This window comes from Haliotis rufescens, unplaced genomic scaffold, assembly GCF_023055435.1.
Source record: "Haliotis rufescens isolate VD_foot unplaced genomic scaffold, xgHalRufe1.0.p SCAF_1, whole genome shotgun sequence".
Taxonomy (NCBI): Eukaryota; Metazoa; Mollusca; class Gastropoda; order Lepetellida; family Haliotidae; genus Haliotis; species Haliotis rufescens.
The window spans coordinates 78150967-78172970 of NW_025963779.1; the positions used below are offsets into that span (position 1 = coordinate 78150967).

At 40.5% G+C, this 22004-nt stretch overlaps 1 protein-coding gene across 23 annotated transcripts in view; it reads left to right on the forward strand.

Annotated features, from left to right (window-relative positions):
• LOC124147884 (protein scribble homolog) overlaps nt 1-22004 on the forward strand; it is a 122524-nt gene that overhangs the window by 39096 nt on the left and 61424 nt on the right. For 22 of the 23 annotated variants that reach the window (XR_006862892.2, XR_006862893.2, XR_006862894.2 and 19 more), the window contains exons 6-23: nt 1654-1728; nt 3038-3182; nt 3693-3765; nt 5117-5162; nt 6211-6294; nt 7483-7598; nt 7950-8122; nt 8854-8987; nt 10323-10445; nt 14127-14250; nt 14800-15041; nt 15604-15825; nt 16399-16557; nt 16871-16948; nt 17435-17557; nt 17973-18056; nt 18331-18423; nt 20453-20473. Coding sequence is in view for 20 of the 23 variants with exons in the window: in XM_046518705.2 (XP_046374661.2) it covers nt 1654-1728; nt 3038-3182; nt 3693-3765; nt 5117-5162; nt 6211-6294; nt 7483-7598; nt 7950-8122; nt 8854-8987; nt 10323-10445; nt 14127-14250; nt 14800-15041; nt 15604-15825; nt 16399-16557; nt 16871-16948; nt 17435-17557; nt 17973-18056; nt 18331-18423; nt 20453-20473 (2115 nt within the window). In the remaining 3 variants the exon portion in view is untranslated. The remainder of the gene's footprint in view (nt 1-1653; nt 1729-3037; nt 3183-3692; nt 3766-5116; nt 5163-6210; nt 6295-7482; nt 7599-7949; nt 8123-8853; nt 8988-10322; nt 10446-14126; nt 14251-14799; nt 15042-15603; nt 15826-16398; nt 16558-16870; nt 16949-17434; nt 17558-17972; nt 18057-18330; nt 18424-20452; nt 20474-22004) is intronic. The other variant, XM_046518709.2, reaches the window with a different exon arrangement.

The following is a 22004-nucleotide window of genomic DNA, read 5'->3' on the forward strand; positions in this document are numbered from 1 at the left end:
GCAGTATCTGTTGTAAGAGGCTGTATGAGATCACGCATGAAATGAGTTGCTATGCTGAGATGTTGCCTGTAGCCATGGGTATATATCTGTCATGACAGGCAATTTCAGGACATGAAAGGTCATTTGGAAACAAACACCTCTTCGTGTAAACAGTTTATTCATGAGCATGCTCATGTGTTTACTATGTATTCAAAGCTTGCCAATCCCGCTTGGAGCTCTCTTTGATTATGGTGAAGCTGAAACTATTATTTATTAAACTGTGATAAAACAGACCTGCCAGCCTCCAGACTCAAATATCTGATCAATTCTAACTTTTTTTGTGAACATTTATACTGAAACCAACTTTGAGTGTGCCAACATGCAAACTCAACAATTTGTCTCTCCTGAAAATGATTACCGTAATTTGTTCATTTGCTTCACCAACCATTCAACCTTGACCAACTGACAACACTTTTATAGCCCACCTTGACCTTGGCCTCACAAAGCAATGTTCATGGCTAACCTTGACCTTGACTTCAGTGGGTCATATCCATGACCTTTCCAATGCTGGACATTACAACCAACCTTGAACTTTTCATCACAAGGCAACATTTATAGCCAACCTTGACCTCTGTCACCAGGCAGCATTCAAAGCCAACCTTAAACTTTGTCTCTGAGCGGTATTTTCAGCCAACCTTGACCACCAAATGACAATCTACTTTGGACTCAATACTGACCATCTCTGAGTATAAGCAACTTCTCATAACCAATCTTGACCTTCATCTCCAGGCAACATTCATAGTCTACCTTGACCGTCACTTCTCTAGGCAACAGTTTCAGCAAACCTTGACAGGCAAATTATCATGTAATTTGGACTGTAAACACTGACCACCCTTGAAGTGTAACTTCAGTGATATGGCTACAGGATAAGGAAGCATATTGATCACTGTGAGTCTAATCACTGACTGCCGGCAGCTGCCTCAGGCTATTGACTGACAGAGGATTGTCAGGATTCTCATATGATATCAAGAGGCTCATTTGTTATTGGGAACAAGAGGATTTCAATTTGGCAATACAGGAATGGGGTTATCTGTAATGGACTGATGTGTGCCATTATGTCCATGTCTCAGAGCCTGATTATGATGTGGTACATGCATGATGAGGAATGTGGTGAACTGGAAACATGTAAATGTTCCAAAAAAAGTTTTTTCTTTGCTTCATTGATGTTGAGGAACTAATCAGGAATGTAGAAGGCAAAGTTTATTTTGCCATTATGATGTTTTAAGGCAGTGGGGAATTTGACATAAGACGAATGCATCTTATTTTATTTTTTGTCAGTATTTCCAAATAATCATTTCTTTGGCCGACAAAGAATTACTGAATATTTTTAGGAACAAAGTTAGTTTTTAGGAAGCAAGTACGCTACGAGCCTGTTGTAAGGAGTATTACATGTGGCAGGTTGGATATGAATGTCTGAATGTGGCTTAGCTACATCCTATAGTCCTTTCATCTGGTGAAATCTGTAGCTTTCAAAAGAAAATCTAGTGAGCCTCAATATCATACCACCTCAGGCTAGCGAAACACGGCTAGATCTCTGCCAAATTAGCAAGACACTTAGTCCCTCTCCATGTTGTGATGATGCCCATGTTTCATATTGCTCTCTCCCACTTGCAGCCGGACACAATAGGTCATCTACCATCTCTGGAAGAGCTGTGGTTGGACTGTAATGACCTCACTGATTTGCCAGTGGTGAGTATCTCCCCAGCAGGTGGAGCTCAGCCCCCAGACAGGGAGACATACACCTATTTAACTAATGGAACTGCTTGAGAGATATATCATTAGTCTGGTGCCCTTTGAACGTAATAGAGGAACAGTGTCGAATGATGTGTGCTTCTGTTTGACTGAAGGCTAGTCTATCTGGCCCTCGAATATACCTGTCAGCATAGTGGCAGTTTCGTGTATAATCTAAATTAGGTGATATCACTTTTTCTTTGAAGACTGGTTATGAGTTCAACATTTTTAACCTAATTTTGATTGGAATGGCAAATCCTGGTAATCAAACGGTAGAACAGTTAGCACCATGGGCTGTTTGTCAGGGTGATCTATGTTATAGCCCACGGCAGATAAGTTCTGCAATATGTCTGTAATAGGTAATAATAGGAATGATTGTCCTATTAAAAATGATTGAAATCCTGGAAAAGGGAAGACCAATTTGTCTCTATCGAGATTTTGGAGAACACCTTGTGACATATTTCCTCAAGTTTAATGGTTCCTGACTAATACTGTGTTGAGCTACAACATAGGAGAATGAAGTGTCTTTCTCTTTGACACTGAAGGAGCTAAATCCAGTTCATTTCCTTTTTGTACCATTTTTGGTAATAATGGTATCGACTAATACAAAATCAGCAGTCATATTAGAATTATGTGTAATAAATAAGTAAACGAAAATAAGTGTTGTCTGTAAATATCAATGTATTAAATGTTTTAACAGCTTATGTATTTCATGCAGTCTAGATAAGAACTGATAGACAAGTGATATAAACAATTTCAAGCAGTTTTTTTACATCTGCTATCCACACAGATTTTGCTACATACAGGCCTGGGGTCTGTCACTATTCTGGAGTAAAGATATCTAAGATACAAAAGCATGACAGTCTTTAAGTCATAGCCCAACATCTTGGACCTGTGACTTGTCAACAGATAATCACTGGATCGTCTGGCCCAGACTTATTTTCAGACTGTGGTCATGTAGCTGGGATATTGCAGAGTGTGCCGTTTTCCATCAAACAACTTCTAATGATAAAAAATATATTTTTGACCTGCTTCCAATGATTTGTGATTTACACATGAACTGTTTTGTATGGTAATCAGTGACCTACACTTATGTTTTGAGATGCTTGATCAATGAACTTTGTTTTTGTATCTCCTTGTGTAGTACCTAAAATGTAAAAAGTAGCTAGTATCTGTTAACTATTGTGTTAATGCTATGAAATATCAGTCTATGTTCTATATTGACAGATGCTCTGTCTTTGCCTTAAACACTTCATTCTGTGTTCAGGAGATCGGCAACCTGAAGAGGTTGACACAGCTGGATGTTTCTGAGAATCAGCTGGACTATCTGCCAGAGGAGATAGGTGGCCTGCACAATCTGACTGACCTCTCCTTGTCTCAGAACAACCTAGAATACCTGCCTGATGGAATAGGTAGGCCATTCGTGAGGGCACCCATCAGACACTTCACGGCCCTTTGTGCACAATGTTCCTCCATCACCAAGAATACATTGAATCTAGGGTTCTAACTGTTTCTTTTGTAACATTAAGATAATGACAAGTACCTATTTGACTTTCCTGCTTAATTTCAACTTTTGTACCCCGATGAAGTAGATCATTGCTCCAGCTATTAACACTGGTTTGTCCGGTTCCACCTCTGTTACATAGCAGTCAGTGATAAAGCATGGGACTGGGTCCCCCATTTCCACATCTTTGTGCATTTCAAAGAAAAAAACAATTTCGGCCCAAAAACATGGTTTTGTTGCTGTTCTTCAAAGTCATTCAAGTCCTTGTTATGCTATGGTTACATTTACAATGAATCACAAAAACAACCAAAAAAACTATTTGTGTCGTCACAAAACCTGAATATTGAATTGGAAGGTTTCTAGTCACATCCCTGTAGAATAAACAGTGTGTTGACACGTGATGAATCTTGTGTTTCAGGGTTCCTGAAGAGACTAGCCATCTTGAAAGTTGATCAGAACCGGCTGATCGCCCTGACTCCACACATAGGAAGGTAGGCAGGTCTTGCAAGGAAAATAGTTGGTAAAACAAGCGGCTTCTTTGGGAATTGCATCTTGAAACATACATACTTACAAGCGATTTGTGAATGTATTGACGACTTCTATATGGAACAGGAGTAGCAGGGTAGCCAAGTGGTAAAAGCATGTGCATGTCACACTGAAGGCCTGGGTTTGATTCCCCACACAGGTTCCATGTGTACAGCCCATGTCTTTGTCCTCTTGGCCCAGTCGTCTAAGGCACCGCAATTCGCTGTGCAGAGTTGCGTCCCTTGGGCACGCCAGAAACCTATGGTTGTGGGTTCGAATCCCGGTTCGCCCCGATTATGTTTCTAGGTTTGTCAGCACCATACCTGTCCTCGTGGGTTTCACCGAGGTGGTAAACATCTGAGACCTGCATCACTTTGGGCTTTCCTCCCACATTAAGCTGACACGCTGTGATATAACTGGAATAATGTTAAAAGCTGCGTTAAACCCAACTCACTCACTCTTTGTCCTCTGCTGTGATATTGCTGGAAAATTGATACAAGCGGCAAAAAACCACACTCACTTGCTCCAAATGGAGTAAATCATAGGATGTTGCAATAAAATTCTGTTTTTTATCTCTCAGTTTGGAAAGGGTGTGTGTGGGGAAATAACAATCAGTATGTCCCGCAGTCCTGTTTTGGAGTTCTGCTCTGGAAACGAAAGGACAGATGGATAGACATGCTGATCCCTATATCTCCATCTGTCCGTCTGTTCTTCCGTTTCCCGAGCAGAATTTAAAAAAATTTAAAATATTTCTTGCTGAGACTTTCTTTGTAGATGAGTCCAGTGGTGAACTGGTCCCTTTTAAAGATTTTTATATTTTATTTTTTTATTTCTTCATGACGACAAGTTGTACTTTCCAGAAAATGAGGGTAGTGCTCATTTCCGAAGCAGACCTCCAAAACCGTTGAATATTTCTAGATTAAACTTGCTATACAGATCAGCCGGGTGGTGAACTAAGTGCCTTTTGATGATTTGGGATTTTGGAAAATGCTGAACAGCATTATTTGTTTCTTCATTAAACTGAAGGTGTCCAGTGGCAGTGAACCAAAATTGGGGTATTAGCTGCCAAAATCCATTTAGGAATTGCACCAGACCGGGGGATATGTCATCTCCTGATTCCTTGTTTTTAAACTTCGCATGAGGGTGCCTGTTTACTACATGAATGCTAACTGAAACTAAATCAACGCAGGTAATTTGATGTGTAATGGTCTAAGAACAGATTTATAATCAACTACAGCAAACTTAACGCCTTAGTTCAGTGCTAATTACTGAAAATGACATGGAACACTTTTTATACTTTTTCTCCTTATTTTTCAGCTGTGAAAATTTACAAGAACTAATTTTAACAGAGAACTTATTATCAGTAAGTATTGTGCATGTATGATTGACCAGAAGGTTGATCAGACCACAGTCCTATATAATGCTGTAGGGAGGGATGCAACAGGGACTAGTTCATAATTTGCACCAAGTTTCTTATGGTTTGAATATGGAAGAGTATGCAGAATGTAAAATTCAATCAATCAGAATTCAGTGTCATTGTGAAGCTTTTCAAGCATGGCAGTCTAAATAATCATCGTGGACACTTTACTGAAACACACACCCAGCAAGTTGCTTGTACATTTCGAGCCAAGGGATACATGTAAATCCTTTAGTCAGCTATTTTATGGTACATGACACAGAGCCCTCTTCCAGCTGCTGCTGGTATTCAGGGCTGCTAGTTTTGTTCTCACTCCGTATTCAGATGATTTATGAAGATCCGGGATAGAATAGGTCTTCAGCAACCCATGCTCGCCATAAAAGGCGACAATGCTTGTCATAAGAGGTGACTAACAGGATCGGGTGGTCAGGTTCACTGACTTGGTTGATGCATGTCATCATATCCGAATTGTGTGGATCAATGCTCATGATGTCAATTACTGGATTCTCTGGTCCAGACTCGATTCTTTACAGACCACTGTCATATAGCTGGAATATTGCTGAGTGCGGCGTTAAACAACAAACAATATTCAGATGAGGGCTGGGCCCTGTTCTACAAAGTGATCTTAGTGCTACAATTGCAGTAAGTAAATGTTAACACATGGGAGTTGTGATTATCTTAGCACTAAGATCGCTTTGTGGAACAGGGCCCTGGTAGAAGATTTTATGTACGTCCGTAGTGTGGTTTGATTGGCTAGCTGATTGGAGATCTGGAGAATGGGCAACACTAGGAAACACTCAGGGTATATGGGTGGATGTAATGCATAGATCTACCTGAAAGGTTAAGGATAGGTAAAATATATTCATTCCCTAACTCATTCTTGACTTTTGAACAAATTGTAAATAATATGAAGATTACATTATGATTAAAGACTTTTTCAAACAAATTTAAGTGGTTTCAAAACAAATGTTAAATACAAGTTTTTCCATTTCAGGATTTGCCAATAACAATAGGAAAGCTAAAAAATCTGTCTAATTTGAATGTAGATAGAAACAGACTTACAGAAATTCCAATAGAGGTAAGCAGTATTTATTTTGTTTATTGCTCAACATGAATTGCTGTTTTGTCATGTGCAGTCATACATTGCCATCCTGCCTTGATGGGTCTCTTCAGATATTTCTGCCCAGCAAGGTATTGACCCCATGCTGCTGCAGAAGGCTGTCGGAGGCAATCAAGGACTTTCACATCTGAAGTGTGAACTGAATTGCCTTCATTTCGAATAATTATGAAGCATCTGATATTGAAACTTAATGATTATGGTAATTTTCCTTAAATAAAGCAATATTTACACTGAAGCAATTAGTTGTTTGCATTCCCAAAGGGTTTGTGGTTAGAACTAGCAACCTATGGATCGGATTGCATTGCTCAGTGGCTTGCTTGATTGTGTGTCATTAAAGCCCAAGGTTGTGGATCATAGCTCATAATATCCGTCACTGGACTGCATGGCCCCATCTCATTAAAATGAGATCTTAGTTCTCGCTTCCGCTAAACAAAGATTTGAGGACATCCCATTACGGGTCACGTCAGACCGACCTTGCGCGAACTTTGACCGACCAATGGATTGACCAATCAGAAGGGAGCTTTCTTGTGCTTTACGGCACCAATTTTAAATTGGCGACTATGCTTCGAAACATATTTTGACAAATTCTCGATTACAAATTTGAAACCTGAACAAAAGAACATTCTGGAATGGCTAATAGATGATCTAGATTGTATGGATTCAGTCGTAGTTAAACCCGTAAGTATCGTTCGGAATACCCTGTGTTATGAATTCGAGGTAGAAATCATATTCCAACTGTCACTTTCATAATCTGGTAAGTGACGCTCTGATTAGTCGGATGAAAAGTCGTTCTGACGTGACCCCTTATGGGATGTCTTCAGATCTTTGTTCAGCGGTAGCGAGAATTAAGGTCTGATTTTAATGAGATTGTGCATGGCCAGAATATTTACAGACCATACTCCTACTTCTGGAATATACCTGAGTGCGACATTATACAATAATTTATGACCCTGAAATATTACTTTGACCTTCATCCAATGTTTTGTGATTTACACATGAACTATTTGTGTAGTTGTCAATGACTTTCAACTGTTAGTGCAATGTTGCACAACAAGCAAAGAGACCAAAAGCTGTTAGGAATATGCTTGAGATTGTGTACGTTGGCCAAGATGCGTGACCTGTATGTTGTGTGTGTGTCTTCTGCAGCTGGGGAAATGCACCAAACTGGGGGTCCTGTCCCTGCGAGACAACAAGCTGCTTAGGCTACCGCAGGAGTTGGGCAACCTGGTGAAAGTACACGTCTTAGATGTCTCAGGGAACAGGTGAGCTACATCAGAACATATAGCCGGAACAAGTATGGCCAAAGCAATTGTCAAAATATAATGCTTGTGAAACCTGACTGACCTGGCATTTCATTAGCAACTCAGATTTTCTTCATCATGTCTGTAACTAGAAGTCATGAAAACCTATAAGAAATATAAGAATATAATTTTTATAAATATGTACAGTATTTTGAAGGATCATCAAATGAGAGACAAATTTTAAACTTGGACCAGTCCTTTTAACACTGGTCATTGATTTGCCTACACCTGAGTAACGCCATGTGGAATGCTATCAGTGTTAATATTACTGTTATACATAGTTGTTACAGAGTGCCCTGTCTGTTGTTACAGGTTGGAGTATCTGCCAATCACAGTCATGAACCTCAACCTGAAGGCCTTGTGGTTGTCCGAGAACCAGGCACAGCCTATGCTGAAGTTCCAGACCGATTTCGATGAGCGGACAGGACAGAAAGTGCTCACCTGTTTCCTGCTCCCTCAACAAGGCTTCCACACAGAGAGCATGGGTGAGTGGGCCGTCTCCTGTACAATTCTACACCCACAAATAAGAACGTATGGTCAAAATTTCATTACTTTGTTAAATGTCACAGAGAGCATGAGTGAGTGGACTGTCTCCTGTACAATTCTGCACCCACAAATAAGAACGTATGGTCAAAATTTCATTTCTTTGTTAAATGTCTAAACTAATTCCATTCCATTGATGATGTCATACTGTGCGATGATGTCAGGCAATGAGGTTTCAGTGCAGTGGTATCATAGTTTTAATAATGTTGCAGCAGTATTCCCATTCGGGGAAAATGGGAATAAATTTTGTTTGACATGTAACACCCTTTCTTGGAGGATTCTTGGCAACACCGCTTCATATTGGCAATATAGAATTAGATTTAGAATATGACATCAACGACTGCCGATTCATGATAGTTTCACAGTGAATGCAAACACATACCAGCTGACACCCATGAGGCACATTTAGCGAAAGCGCTATCGACACTTTTTCCTGTGACCTATAATTAGTGTGTTCTTAGCATGCTGGTTCTGCATGGATACACAAACTAAGCCCTCTCCAGTGTTACAAATTGGCACAAGTCTTCTAGTCCTTGCCAAAATCTCCAAAAGTTACGGCATTATAAGAACTAGTAGAAATTTGCCATCTTAAAGGTTTTGTTATATTATATCATTATAATGACTAGTGGACTTAAAGCGTAGACTTGTAGCGATATGGTTGTGTTGTTGACAGAGAACCTGCTGCGCGGCAGCACGGCAACAGATGGCGACAGTCGACTCAGCTGGACGGACAGCACACAACGAAATCAGCGCGAGAGTATTATCAGGTTTGCTGAACATGAGAGGGAATCCGATGAAGACTCAGAGGTAGCTATGGCATTTTATGGCTCTTGAATTAATGAATTTGTTACAAGGACATTCTATAATCTCTTGCAAATAATGTATGTTATTTTAACACTGTTTTAGCCCATGTTTTGATGTAGATGTGTTTATATCATGTCAATGAAAACTTCAATGAAGAGATCTTTGGTACACATGAACATACATATAGCCTCCTGTTTCCTAAAACTTTCACGTCTAATAACACCTGCTGTAACTTTAGTAATACCTGTAATTAAGCAATGTTTGAAAGTCTTCTTGCTCCATACAACTTATGCATCACTTATCTTATTATTTAAGTTTTGTCTTATATTCTTCAATTATCCATTATCTGTTGCATGTATCTATGTTTGACCCACATTCTTTTTATGTTTTCATAATGAGTTACCATATTCGACGTAATAAGCACCCACAGCCCTCTCAAAATTAAAAATAGGGGGCTCTTATTCGAATAGAATTTTGGTGAAACAGTTAAAAGATAAATTTTGTGGTTTATGCTGACAGCCTGAAATGATACATAAGAAAAGTCTGCGTATTATACACAACAGATATATTTTTTCAAAATTTAATTGCCCATAATTAAGGGTGCATATAACACACAAGTGCATATCATACACAAATAAGTAAGTCTTGTGTACACTGACCATACAGAAGGGGTGCTAATTGGGATTGTTCACTAGCCAATATATTATCAAATATCGCTGTGGGCGCTTGATAGAACGGGGCACTTATTACGTTAAATACAGTGAATGTAATCTTTCGAAAATATATGCATCTCCTATTTGGTAACAGGTGTGCCTAAGTGCTAGTAAATCGATTTGATAATTATCTAGTGGAAATCAACATATTGTTTCTATTATCATTATTAATGAAATCTCAATTCACACTACTATTGAAATTCCAAATTAAGTATGATAGAAACACACAAGGATCACTTTTGTGGTAACGTGTTTGAAGGCACAGGGTATGAGGCAGTTTGTTCAAGCTTCTATGCTGCATCGACTCCATATTGGAGAATCTTGTCACTTACCCTGACATTATAACTATTAAACCATAGGCCAAACAGTTACCAACTATTAAACATTATTGATGCATAGTATGACACTTTCATCAATTAATTTACATTTTCAAAACACAAATACTCTGCCTGAAGACACAAGGTGTTTGGCAGTTTCTCAAATGGTCTTTGCTATCTTTCTTGTCTTTGGTGGAACCCAATGTTTGCTTTCGTGTATGTCTGTTGGTCTGTTTGCCTGTCTTGCCAATGTCTGTTTGAATATCTGCCTGTCTGCATGTCATATCTGCCTCCACTTACTCCCACAGACCACGTTTGTACGCCATGACACTCCACATCCTAAAGAACTGAAAGCTCGGCATGCAAAGTTCGTCAAACAGAACAAAGGCATCGACGGTCATGTCATTCCCCACAATGAAAAAACTGCAGAGGTGAGATTGTTGAGACACTACACTGCAATTGATATATTACTTTGCTCCTTGTGAATAGCATTCATTATGTTGTGTTATACATGTGCTCATTTGACACTATTTCTATTTCCTCTTGACTTGGCCTGTAGCTATATCAGTAAACATTATTTCTGCATTTTGTGGAAACTTCATCATTGTATGTTTTGCATGACAGATTTAATGACAGGGTAAGGGTCTTTGGTCTGGTCAACTCCGTTCAGATGTTCTTTGTTACCATGCCACTGTTATCTGATGAAAGTTCCTGAAAAAAAGGTTTTGACAAAAAACAAGAAACATTTTTTTACAATAAGATTGATTCAATCAAATAGATAGAAATATTAAGACATGAACAATAAAATAAATTGATCTGACTTAAAGTATATTTTCAAACACCAGTATCAGTATCTGTAGCTTTTTGAAGTTGGGCACTTAATGTATGTCGCTGTGAATATTTAACCAAGGATTTTCTCATCCAGGCAGGTGGTAGTATCATGCATTTTAGTCTGGATGTATGAACTGCTGTCTGCAACCCATACAAGTCTCACTAAACTTATATGTTTCCCTAGACTTAAGTGGGTCATTGAGCCTAATGGGGATTCGGAGCTAGAATAGTTCCCAGCAACCTGTGCTGGTCGTACCCCATTGGGGATTCCTGGTTAGAATAGTTCCCACCAACCTGTGCTGGTCGTACCCCATTAGGGATTCCTGGTTAGAATAGTTCCCGGCAACCTGTGCTGGTCGTACCCAATGGGGATTCCTGGTTAGAATAGTTCCCAGCAACCTGTGCTGGTCGTACCCCATTGAGGATTCCTGGTTAGAATAGTTCCCAGCAACCTGTGCTGGTCGTACCCCATTAGGAATTCCTGGTTAGAAGAGTTCCCGGCAACCTGTGCTGGTTGTACCCCATTAGGGATTCCTGGTTAGAATAGTTCCCGGCAACCTGTGCTGGTCGAATGCCATTAGGGATTCCTGGTTAGAATAGTTCCCCGGCAACCTGTGCTGGTCGTACCCCATTAGGGATTCCTGGTTAGAATAGTTTCTTGGCAACCTGTGCTGGTCGTACCCCATTGGGGATTCCTGGTTAGAATAGTTCCCCGGCAACCTGTGCTGGTCGTATCCCATTAGGGATTCCTGGTTAGAATAGTTCCCGGCAACCTGTGCTGGTCGTACCCCATTGGGGATTCCTGGTTAGAATAGTTCCCGGCAACCTGTGCTGGTCGTACCCCATTGGGGATTCCTGGTTAGAATAGTTCCCCGGGAACCTGTGCTGGTCGTACCCCATTGGGGATTCCTGGTTAGAATAGTTCCCCAGCAACCTGTGCTGATCGTATCCTATGGGGTAGCCTATTGGTTAAAGCAATCCTTGTCATGTCGAGGGCTGTGTTCGAATCCCTGCTTGAGTAAATAGTTCCCCGGCAACCTGTGCTGATCGTATCCCATTAGGGATTCCTGGTTAGAATAGTTCCTGGCAACCTGTGCTGGTCATACCCAATTGGGGATTCCTGGTTAGAATAGTTCCCGGCAACCTGTGCTGGTCGTACCCCATTGGGGATTCCTGGTTAGAATAGTTCCCCGGCAACCTGTGCTGGTCGTACCCCATTGGGGATTCCTGGTTAGAATAGTTCCCCAGCAACCTGTGCTGGTCGTATCCCATGGGGTAGCCTATGGGTTAAAGCAATCCATGTCATGTCGAGGGCTGTGTTTGAATCCCTGCTTGAGTAAATGTGTGCTAAAAGCGGCATAATGAACTTTCGGGGCTTGGTCTTCAGACTCCAGGCTAATGTCAAAGACTGTTCTTGTTCTGCTATCCATGACATTTGTCTGGCTGACAGTATTAGGTCCTTTTTCTAGTTATTCCATCTAATGGCTGCCATCATCAGTACTCCACGGGGGGGTGTATACACTATGTTCCTTCATCTCCAGTGAATACACATGGTCGCTTTGTGGTGTTGTTGCTTCATTTAACCAATGATTAAAGCCACAGTCTGCTTCAAGCAAGAGGGGAGCCAGTGATTGCTCACACCAATGAACTCTCAGTTCACATTGGCAGTTTATCATCAAAACTATCCACAGTTGTGTCATAAATAATTTGTGACATCAGTGATCACCATGACATCACAATAAAATGACATCCCTTATCTCACAGACACTGATGCTGCTCAGCAGTAATTTGTACACTCAAGACACAGGTTATTTCTCTATACAAACTGAAAATTTGGAAGAATAACTTTGACAATAAATAGAATCTCACCTTCATGTGTTTTGATATCAAATATACAACAATCATTGTTGAGAGTTTAAATCTCCTTGGCAAGCCCAGAGTTTTAAACTTTCATTGACTTGCGTTGAATATTTGATATCAAAAGACATGAGGGTGAGATTCTCTATATATCTCCTGCAACATGTGCGACAGCCTGGCGGACATCTACTCGACATTGCTTCCATGTTAGGTGATGGCTTCACACAAAGATAGGGCAGGGTTTGACGTCCTTGTGTTATAGACAGCCTTCATTTCCTGACTGGGGCGGTCGGATAGCCTAGTGGTTAAAGTGTTCGCTCGTCACGCAGAAGACTCGGGTTCGATTCCTGACATGGGTGCAATGTGTGAAGCCCATATCTGGTGTCCCGCCGTGATATTGCTGGAATATTGCTAAAAGCGGCATAAAACCAAACTCACTCACTCACTCACTCATTTCCTGAATAAACAGACACCCATCACTATAACACCACAGAGCAGCTGTATGGATATACGGGTAATGGAGGAATGTCATGTAAACAAACACATGAAGTAATGATGAGGAATGGTTGCTGAAGTTGTTGCCAAGTTTGGATACTGCAGAGATGGGTTACTCCTGGAGGAGAAGATACAGCACTTACCTGGCTGTCCTAACCACACGCATCACCTCAGTGTCCAATACGAGTAGCCCTCATTGCCTTTCCACTTACCTCCCTGTGTCAATCAGGACTAGCTCTGCGAACATGTCAGTCCTTTATGATGCAAAGTTTTTGTTATGTTATAATTTGGTGATAACATGAACAGTGATAGCATATGTCAACAGGTTTGGAATGTCAATAGTACATAAGTATATAAGTATATCCTTATCTAAGTGCTTCCAGACCTGTGAAGATCCGGTGTAGAATAGGTCTTCAACAACCCTAAAAGGCGACTGCTTGTTATGAGAGGCGACTAACGGGAACGGATGGTCAGACTCACTGACTTGGTTGATGCATGTCATCGTATCCCAACAGTGCGGATCAATGCTCATGATGTCAGTCACTGGATTGTCTGGTTCAGACTTGATTATTTCAAGACCACCGTCATATAGGTGGAATATTGCTGAGAGCGGTGTTAAACAGAAAAGTGTTCCATCCTGAATAGTATCCTTATAAGCACTCGTAATCAGTGAACATGTCATGGTACTGCTGTACTCAGACGGTAACAGGGTTAGAAATTTTATCCCCCCCCCCCCCCCCCCCACTCCTGTCAGTGTTGTTTTCTACCTAATGATAAAGCGGTAGTCCACATGGAAAAGTCACTAGTCCTTCCTGAATTCTGCTCTCTCTGACTAGTGGACTTCTGTTATTTTCAAAACCTGCCTTCACTGCAATCTGCCCCGCCCTGATCCACCATGCATACACTCATTGGTGTGTAATGTGTTCCAGGACAAGGCGTTCATGCCACAGAGGGACAATGATCCACGCTGGACAGAAGATGACCATTCATCGGTTGATGACAAACCCGAGAGGAAGGTTGCCATGCTTATTGAGCCACCACAGATCATCAAAGGTAACAACCGATTTAAGCAAGGGAACTATGTTTTAGTCTACTCACCTTTTTCTTGGAATAATGACTGTTTCAATGCTATTAACAAGTTTCAAGGATTATTTTCAAATCGACTGAGATGAGGGTTAGAACTAAACTCAAAAGCTTCACTAGTCCGGGTAAAGTTAAAATGCCCTTGTTATGTTGAAAGTATGTGGAAATTTGTACTTGCCACAGGAATTTATACTAGCCCTGAGCTAGCGGGCAATTGTTAATTTCTATCCTAGACATAATTAAAAAGTCGAACCACGTTAACTAGACCCCTATTAGGTTTATATGTGGGAACCTTTTGGTCCCGACAGGAACCTGACGCTATGGTGTCATACTGACACTCGAGGACTTAGCCATGTTTCCCTGTATCGACTATAATGATATATATGGAGACAAAATATGAAAACATGCATGGTAGATTTAATTGTGTGCTTGACAATTGTATTTATGTGTGCCTGAGAAATGGAAGATGTATTTATGAGTGAGAGATGATAATGATGATAATAATGATGTCTGCTGTAGCCCCTGAACTGGAAGGACCGCCGCCCCCTCAGGTGGAGTCGGAATCATCAACAGAAGAAGACGAGCTTCCGAAGGAAACACAGCCCCTCCTGAAGAGTGTGACAATCGCCCCGGTCACTATGATGTCAGATGACCGGGCCATGGACACGTCACATGAAAGCGGGGAGCTGAGGGAACGCAAGGCTGACGACTCTGATGAAGATGCAGATGGGACAAGGAGCGAGGATGAATATAGTGATAATGTGAGTCCGAGATGCCCAGACAGTAAATACTGAGGTCTGGGGTTTATCAGTGAAACTCTGTGGGGAGTCCGGGACAGACTTGGTACCCAGCCACACTCAGTGACTTGGTTGATTGCATGTCGTCTTACCCACTGGCATGGATCGTTACTGTCACTGGATTGTCTGGTTCAGACTCAAGTATTTACAGGCTGTTGTCATATAGCTGGGAACTTGAGGACTTTACCATGTTTTCTCGTATTGACTATAATAATATATATGGAGACAAAATAAGAATATGTAAGAATATATACATAGTAGATTTAATTGTGTGTGCTTGTCAACAAACACACAGACAAAAAATATTTAAACAAAGATGATAAATTTTAAGCATACAAGATAAAATTGGATGATATTACACTTAGCAGTCTTGCGTGAAAACGGTATATGGATCTATATCGGAAGATAACAATAACAGTATTTTAAAGAAGTTGTTGTCCTGAAGATGTGTCTACTTTGTCATCCATCAACTTCTAAGGAATGCCCACCAGACAATGGATGATATTAGGTGTTGATGTTGCTGTAGGACTCGGAAGACATGCGTGAGAGGAAGGTGGGCTTTGCTGACGACATAGAGGAGCAGCCCGAGAAGGACCACCGACTCCGCCGCCGCGACACGCCCCACTACCTCAAGAACAAGCGTATCAACCTGAACAGCAGCAAGGAGGATGCTGAGCAGAAAGTGCGGGAAATACTTGCACAAGCCGCTGCACAGAAGGATAAAGCAGCTGTAGATTCTGATTTAGCGGTGAGTCTACCATCTACACAAAGAATGGGGATTGAGAGGGTATTGGGAGTCTGTGCTTGAGTCTTAGGGACAGGGAGATTTACTTGTAGGTACTCAGTTGTAGTGAGTGTCAGATTTTGTTGATAAAGTAGTGATCATAATGTGATCATAATGTGATGGTAATTTAGTTAGCACAATATTCCATGACATTACTACCCATCAGTGGATCAGTGTACAGTCAAATCTCTCAGAGTTTGCAACAAAAGCTGCCTGTTAGGTCTTAGAAGATTCACATTCGCATTACCAACCCATCTTACTGGGTACTCAACTATGACTACAACCAGTATTTTTCTTACAGCTTTATAAGCATTCTGTATTTCAACCTGTTCTTTGCATTGCTCCTAAATGATGCAGTTATCCCCTTTTTGACATGAATATGTAACAGTCTTCTGATTTTGAAGTTTGAAGAGCTTATGATAGATACCAAGTACTTGATATAAAATTTCTAAGATATTTTTCATTCTGGGGACACTTTTGGTTCCTTGTGCCATGAGACACTATGGTTGTGAGATGTTGTGACCTATCTTGTGGCAGCCTCCAGAAGATGAGACGATGTCCTTGACAACACAGCACGTCCCAGTGAAGGTGGAGGAAGAGGCGGTGGCTATTACCATACGCCGTGAACCCGGGCAGGGGTTGGGGGTCAGCATTGCAGGGGGAAGGGGGTCAACTCCATATAAAGGAGACGATGAGGTGTGTATTCTGTAACATTGCCGAAGATACCATTTGAATTGTTGGTTTGAAATATGATTTCTATGTAGGCTGTGTTTAGAATCTTGTTCAAAGTTGATATTTTATTGTTTTCTTTTATACGTCTTTGTAGTATAGTCAGCTGTTGATACAAACATCTTGTGAATGTAGTGAAAAATAAACTGTTCTTGCATATCAATAGAGGCTGACAAGTCTTAGGTTATGTGAAAGTGTTAAGATCTGATGAAAATGATTTGATGTGCTATGGACAGACGGAACTGTTGTTCATGTCAGATTTATCATCTTGTTGTTTCAGAGTATATTTATTTCAAGAGTTTCGGAGGAAGGTCCTGCAGGGAAGTCGGGCATATTGAAAGGCGACAAACTTATATCAGTGAGTCTTAGTGGTGATCATAATGGTGGCCGATGATGAATCCCCTTCTCATTCTTTGATTTAACTTCAGTATTTTGAATAAAATATTCTTGATCTCTACATGGATGGGTTATGGATTATGCAGCCAGTGGGAATTGAGCCAGTAGATGTAGATGAAAAGGTACAAAATATATTTACAAAGAACTGCAAGAATCCAAATTGGAGGGTGGACATGATATATGAATCAATCATGTTACCTCTGGAACTCCATAAATACAGGATAGTCTGAAATGGACATTGATGTGCACATGTCATTTAATCAGAACAGAAAACTGCTGAATTTGTTTCACAAAGAAATTTGAATTGGCATTATCAAAATGGATCTGCAAATCATGGGAAAATAAAATTAAGGTCATGGATGATCTGAGGTGATATATGAAGGTGGATAACTTTTGTTGAAAACTATTCCTCAAGTGGCATCATGAAAAGTTGTCTCCCTTTGACCAGGTTAATGGCCAGGACCTGAAGGATGCTGACCACTACGACGCTGTCAACGTCTTGAAGAGCAGTGGGAATGACATCATCATGGTTGTAGGCAGGGAGAGGCTTGTGCCCAACTCAGTTGCTGATGTATGTCACATAGTTCTCATTGCTTTTCATAATTACATCGTTTTCTTGAGGTCTATTCAGTGAAATCTTGTCCAATGTATGAGTGTTTTTGATGCATAATGGAGTTTAGCAATATTTATGATTCATAGCTTTTTTAACACAATATTAGGAGTGAAAAGCTTCCTGGATAACTTCATAGTCTAATAAATCACAAAATTTATTTATTGAAAATATTTCTCCAGAGAGTTACCTTTTTCTTTCTGTGTGCACATGTGTATTGATTAGGTTTGTGAAATGTTTATTGTAGGGTTCTTTAAATTTGTTTCATCAATATATGTATCTGCCCTTTTCGCCTTATGAGGCAAACTAAAATTTTACTAGGAGATGGATTATGTGTATGAACCATGTAATCTCCATGTTTCTTTCTGTAACCAAGGTGTGTGACGGGGAGGACCACACCCACACCAGCGTGGCCACCGTGTCATTCAGTCCGGAGCCAGAGATGGAGGTGTATGGGGAGGTAATTCAACATTTATCTGAAGTGTGAAAACCCCACAAACTAATCAAATCTGAATCACCTTTTACATTTGTTTTCATTTTCCAACATCACATCGTGACAGTGAAATACCTGTCAGGCAGCTAGTTCCCTGAACAAAGAGGGCCTTACTAGTATCATAGGTGAAAACACTAGGTGTCCTATGGGGAATTCAATTCCTTGAAATCTTCCCTTTCACACTCCATCAGATCCAACCAAGTGTTGTCTTTATCTAACAAGGCATCACCTTCACTTTCAGACAATTGGAACCACACTGTATCGGGATGCTGGTGGTCTGGGCTTCAGTATAGCTGGTGGGCGTGGCTCCGTGCCGTACAAGGGCAATGATACAGTGAGTGGACACGTCCAGGGTCTCCTGATTTACTTGAGCTGCTTGTAGATACTTTATTTCTGAAGCCAGTAGTAGCTTTCTTTTCAGGATTTGAGACTATAGTTTTGTGTCACGAGGTCGATTAAACTGTTTTTTCTCATATTGATAAACATTGCATAAACTGGCATATGCCAAATGGGTTTTAGAAACAAATTTATTCCAACCTGTTGTTATTGCAGATTCATGCCACAGATCGAGATATTAAGTAAAGGGTCGGTGACCTGGGGGATGAAGTACTCTTTCTGTATACATGAAATCCATTTAAATCGTGTTAGAGTCAAGAGATGGAGAAGTCAATTGATATTTCTTTCAAGCATGTGGTTTTGTGACAGCTTATTCTGTCAATAGATGTATGATAGTCACAGTTGAAGCATGAGTCTTTAAAGTACAAATACTTATGTATAGTGTGATGAAGGCTTGGATGCCAGTTTATATTATAGTAATTGGGTTTTGTTTTGTGGGAAACCATCTGGTATACCTGTGCCTTGGTGGGGCTGGTGTGCCATCACACCTGACAGACTTCAGTTAATGTATTCTCCATCAGCCTGTGGTTTGATGCCCAGTGGGGATTCCGGGATAGAATTCGTTCCCATCAACCAATCTTGGTTGTATGAGGCGACTTATGGACAGTGGTCAGACCCAGTGTGTGGGGATTCCGGGTTAGAATTGAACCAGATAGCATGTATATTTGCTCACAATATCAATCATTGGATTGTCTGGTCCAGATTCTTATTATTTACAGGCTGCCATCATATAGCTGGAATATTGCTGAAGGGGCATTTAACAACAAACACACACACACTCTCTGGTCTGACTTCAACCACTGCAATGGACCACCTCCATGGTCTGGTGGTAGAGCACAATGAAACTTAAGTATTTTGTATACTGTAGTATGGGCTCACATTGAGTCACCCCTGGGAAGGTGTAAAGTAGTAAGTAAACATGTCAAATTGTCTCCATGTCATGATTGTTGCTATGGTTACCACGACAGGCTCTTCAACGTGTACTTCAAGAATCGTCCCGCACAGACAAATTGGATTTACTTTTCGTGAGCTGTTAAACTCCCAGTCCTTGTGATACTGTGAACTGTAGTATTGTTCCCGTCAGACCCTCCAGTCAACAGCAGTTTGTTGTCGTCACTGATTCAGATTGTCTGCCCAGTCTCTTCATTTAGTGGGTTCTGTTTGCTTTTAGTATGTTTCTTTGCTCATGCTTCGCTTTCGAAGAAGGTATCGTCTTTCACAATGGGACCTTTTGTTTCGTCTACTGAGTCAGGGGAAAATAGTTTACAGGTAGCAAACAGTACACACACATTACCTTTACGACATGATTCTTTGAGGATGAATAAAATGCTTGCTCTAGAAACAAAATCGTCATTTAGGATTCCAAAAGTTACGGAACTAAGGAGGTGTTGATGATTGAGAGGAGTCTCATCTATTGTCTTCTCATGAGGCTACAAGAGTGCCAGGAAAAATTGAAACTGATGAGGCTTGTGATCACCGTCGCGACATGTCGGACTGTCCGAGAAGCATCAAACAGTGTAGAGACACTTTCAGTGTTCCCATTCCAGCTCTGACTATGTATTTCACAGTTTGACAATAGGGACAATCATATTTATTCATCCATTACCGATGCTGAAGAGTTTGGGGTAAAAGTCTATTGACTCCCTGTTTTAATACTACAGTAGTCCATGGACCAATACATCTGGGAAAAGTGAATGAAACATATTGTAGTGTGATAGCAGCAATTCTTGAGATGTTGTGGTTTAAGGTACATCCCTTCATTCAACAATCATTAAAAGTTTTCAAAATTAAGTCCTGTTGTTTTTGTCCTAGGTATTGGCATATGTGCAAGTACATGACAAACAGTCCAAAATGATTGTTAGTAGGTCTGACTCAACCTGTTCCAACCCTCACTCACTCACTCACTCACTCGCTTTCTCTCACTGGCTCCAGTTAGTACATGGGTCACCTGACATTTTTCGTTTCAGCAACTCTATTCCCTGCTGGAGGTGGGTACAGGCTGAATGCTGCCTGCATGGCTCTCTAGTCCTCCCTTGTGTAGAACCACCACGGACATTAACACTTGCACTGTTTCACCAGGGCAGCAAGAAACCTCAGTGCAACTTGGTTGAATGTGTTTCTTTTGAATTAAAATAGGATTTGTCAAGAAAATATGTAGCTAAACTTAGGAACTAATCTGGTTGCAATTAGGTTGTCACTGTAACAGAATGGTCTGTGGCATTGTTAAATTGGGTGGTCAGTGAGTGTTTTAGGCTGCTCCAAAGGAATTCAGTAATTTTGTTCAATTGATGGATGTTCAAGGTTAATTGTGATGTCACAGACAGCTCACCTTTTATGATTAATCATTTCAATAGGAAATCCTGCTGTAAATATCAGTGTAGAATGGAGGCAAAATATACTACTACAAAGAAGTTACAGAATACTCAATTTTGTCATATGACTTCAGTTAATCTGAAACGGCCCTGACAGATTATGAAAGAATATGAAAGAATCAGGTGTTATTTAACTTCTTTTGGGTAGTGCTTTAATTGTAAAACCTCTGTTAAGGGATCAGCCGTATATATTCTGCCCTAGGGTGTTCTGTTATTCAGTTTGTGATTGTTGCATTAAACCCATTGGATTTAGAAGAAGGATTCCAAGCCTCTGATGGCGACGTTTGAACCAGTCTGTTATAGAATACTGAAACTCGAGTGTTGATGTCTCCTGTAGATCTGCCTCCTGGTACATGTGTGTTCTTAGTAGCAAGTTCATAGAAGCATGTGGATGTTTCCATCTGGTTGTTGTAGACAGTTTGGTCAATATTTAGACTAAGCTAAGAGGACATTTTTAAAATATAATTTAGTCAGCAATTTTTTCGTAAATGGTTTTATCAAAGAAAACTGAAATACTAAGATTTTAGATCAGTAGCTGTTGAATGAAATTTGATTCCTTGTGTTTCACTATTAACAGGAATATTTGTGTCCAACTCTTTCTGTCTGTAGTTTTGGTTTAGAAATGTTGCATTTCTGGCAACACTATTGATGTGTGACAGGGACTGATGCCTTGTCCAATTTACATTCTGACTCTTACTCTAGGAGAAACCTTGACCTTGTGCATGGTGTGCTCCGCCTTCCGGCATGTTTCTGATTCTGTCTTCACTCTTTCACTCTTCTGTCTTTGCTCTTCCTGGCCTTGAAGTGATAGAATTGCTATTTGTTTTTTGTCTTGAAGATGCAGCTTTTTGGAGAAAAGTTTGCTGTTAGCTCCTCACATGAAATGTTTTGAAGTTTGAGAGCTTGTTTTTCAACACTAATGCAAGTTTGCATTTCAAAACTGTTTTGTTGAATTTGATTTTCCGGATTTTGCCTGTTTTAGAAGTGTAGTCGTTGACTAACAACATCAGTTTTTTAACCATCCTGTGGACGATGGGATGAAACAAGTAGCATATCATATGTACATTGTAAAAAAGTTAAATTCCAATTTTCCTCCAGTACAAACATGTTAGATGGAAATACTGCAATATAACATCCTGTTCGTTAT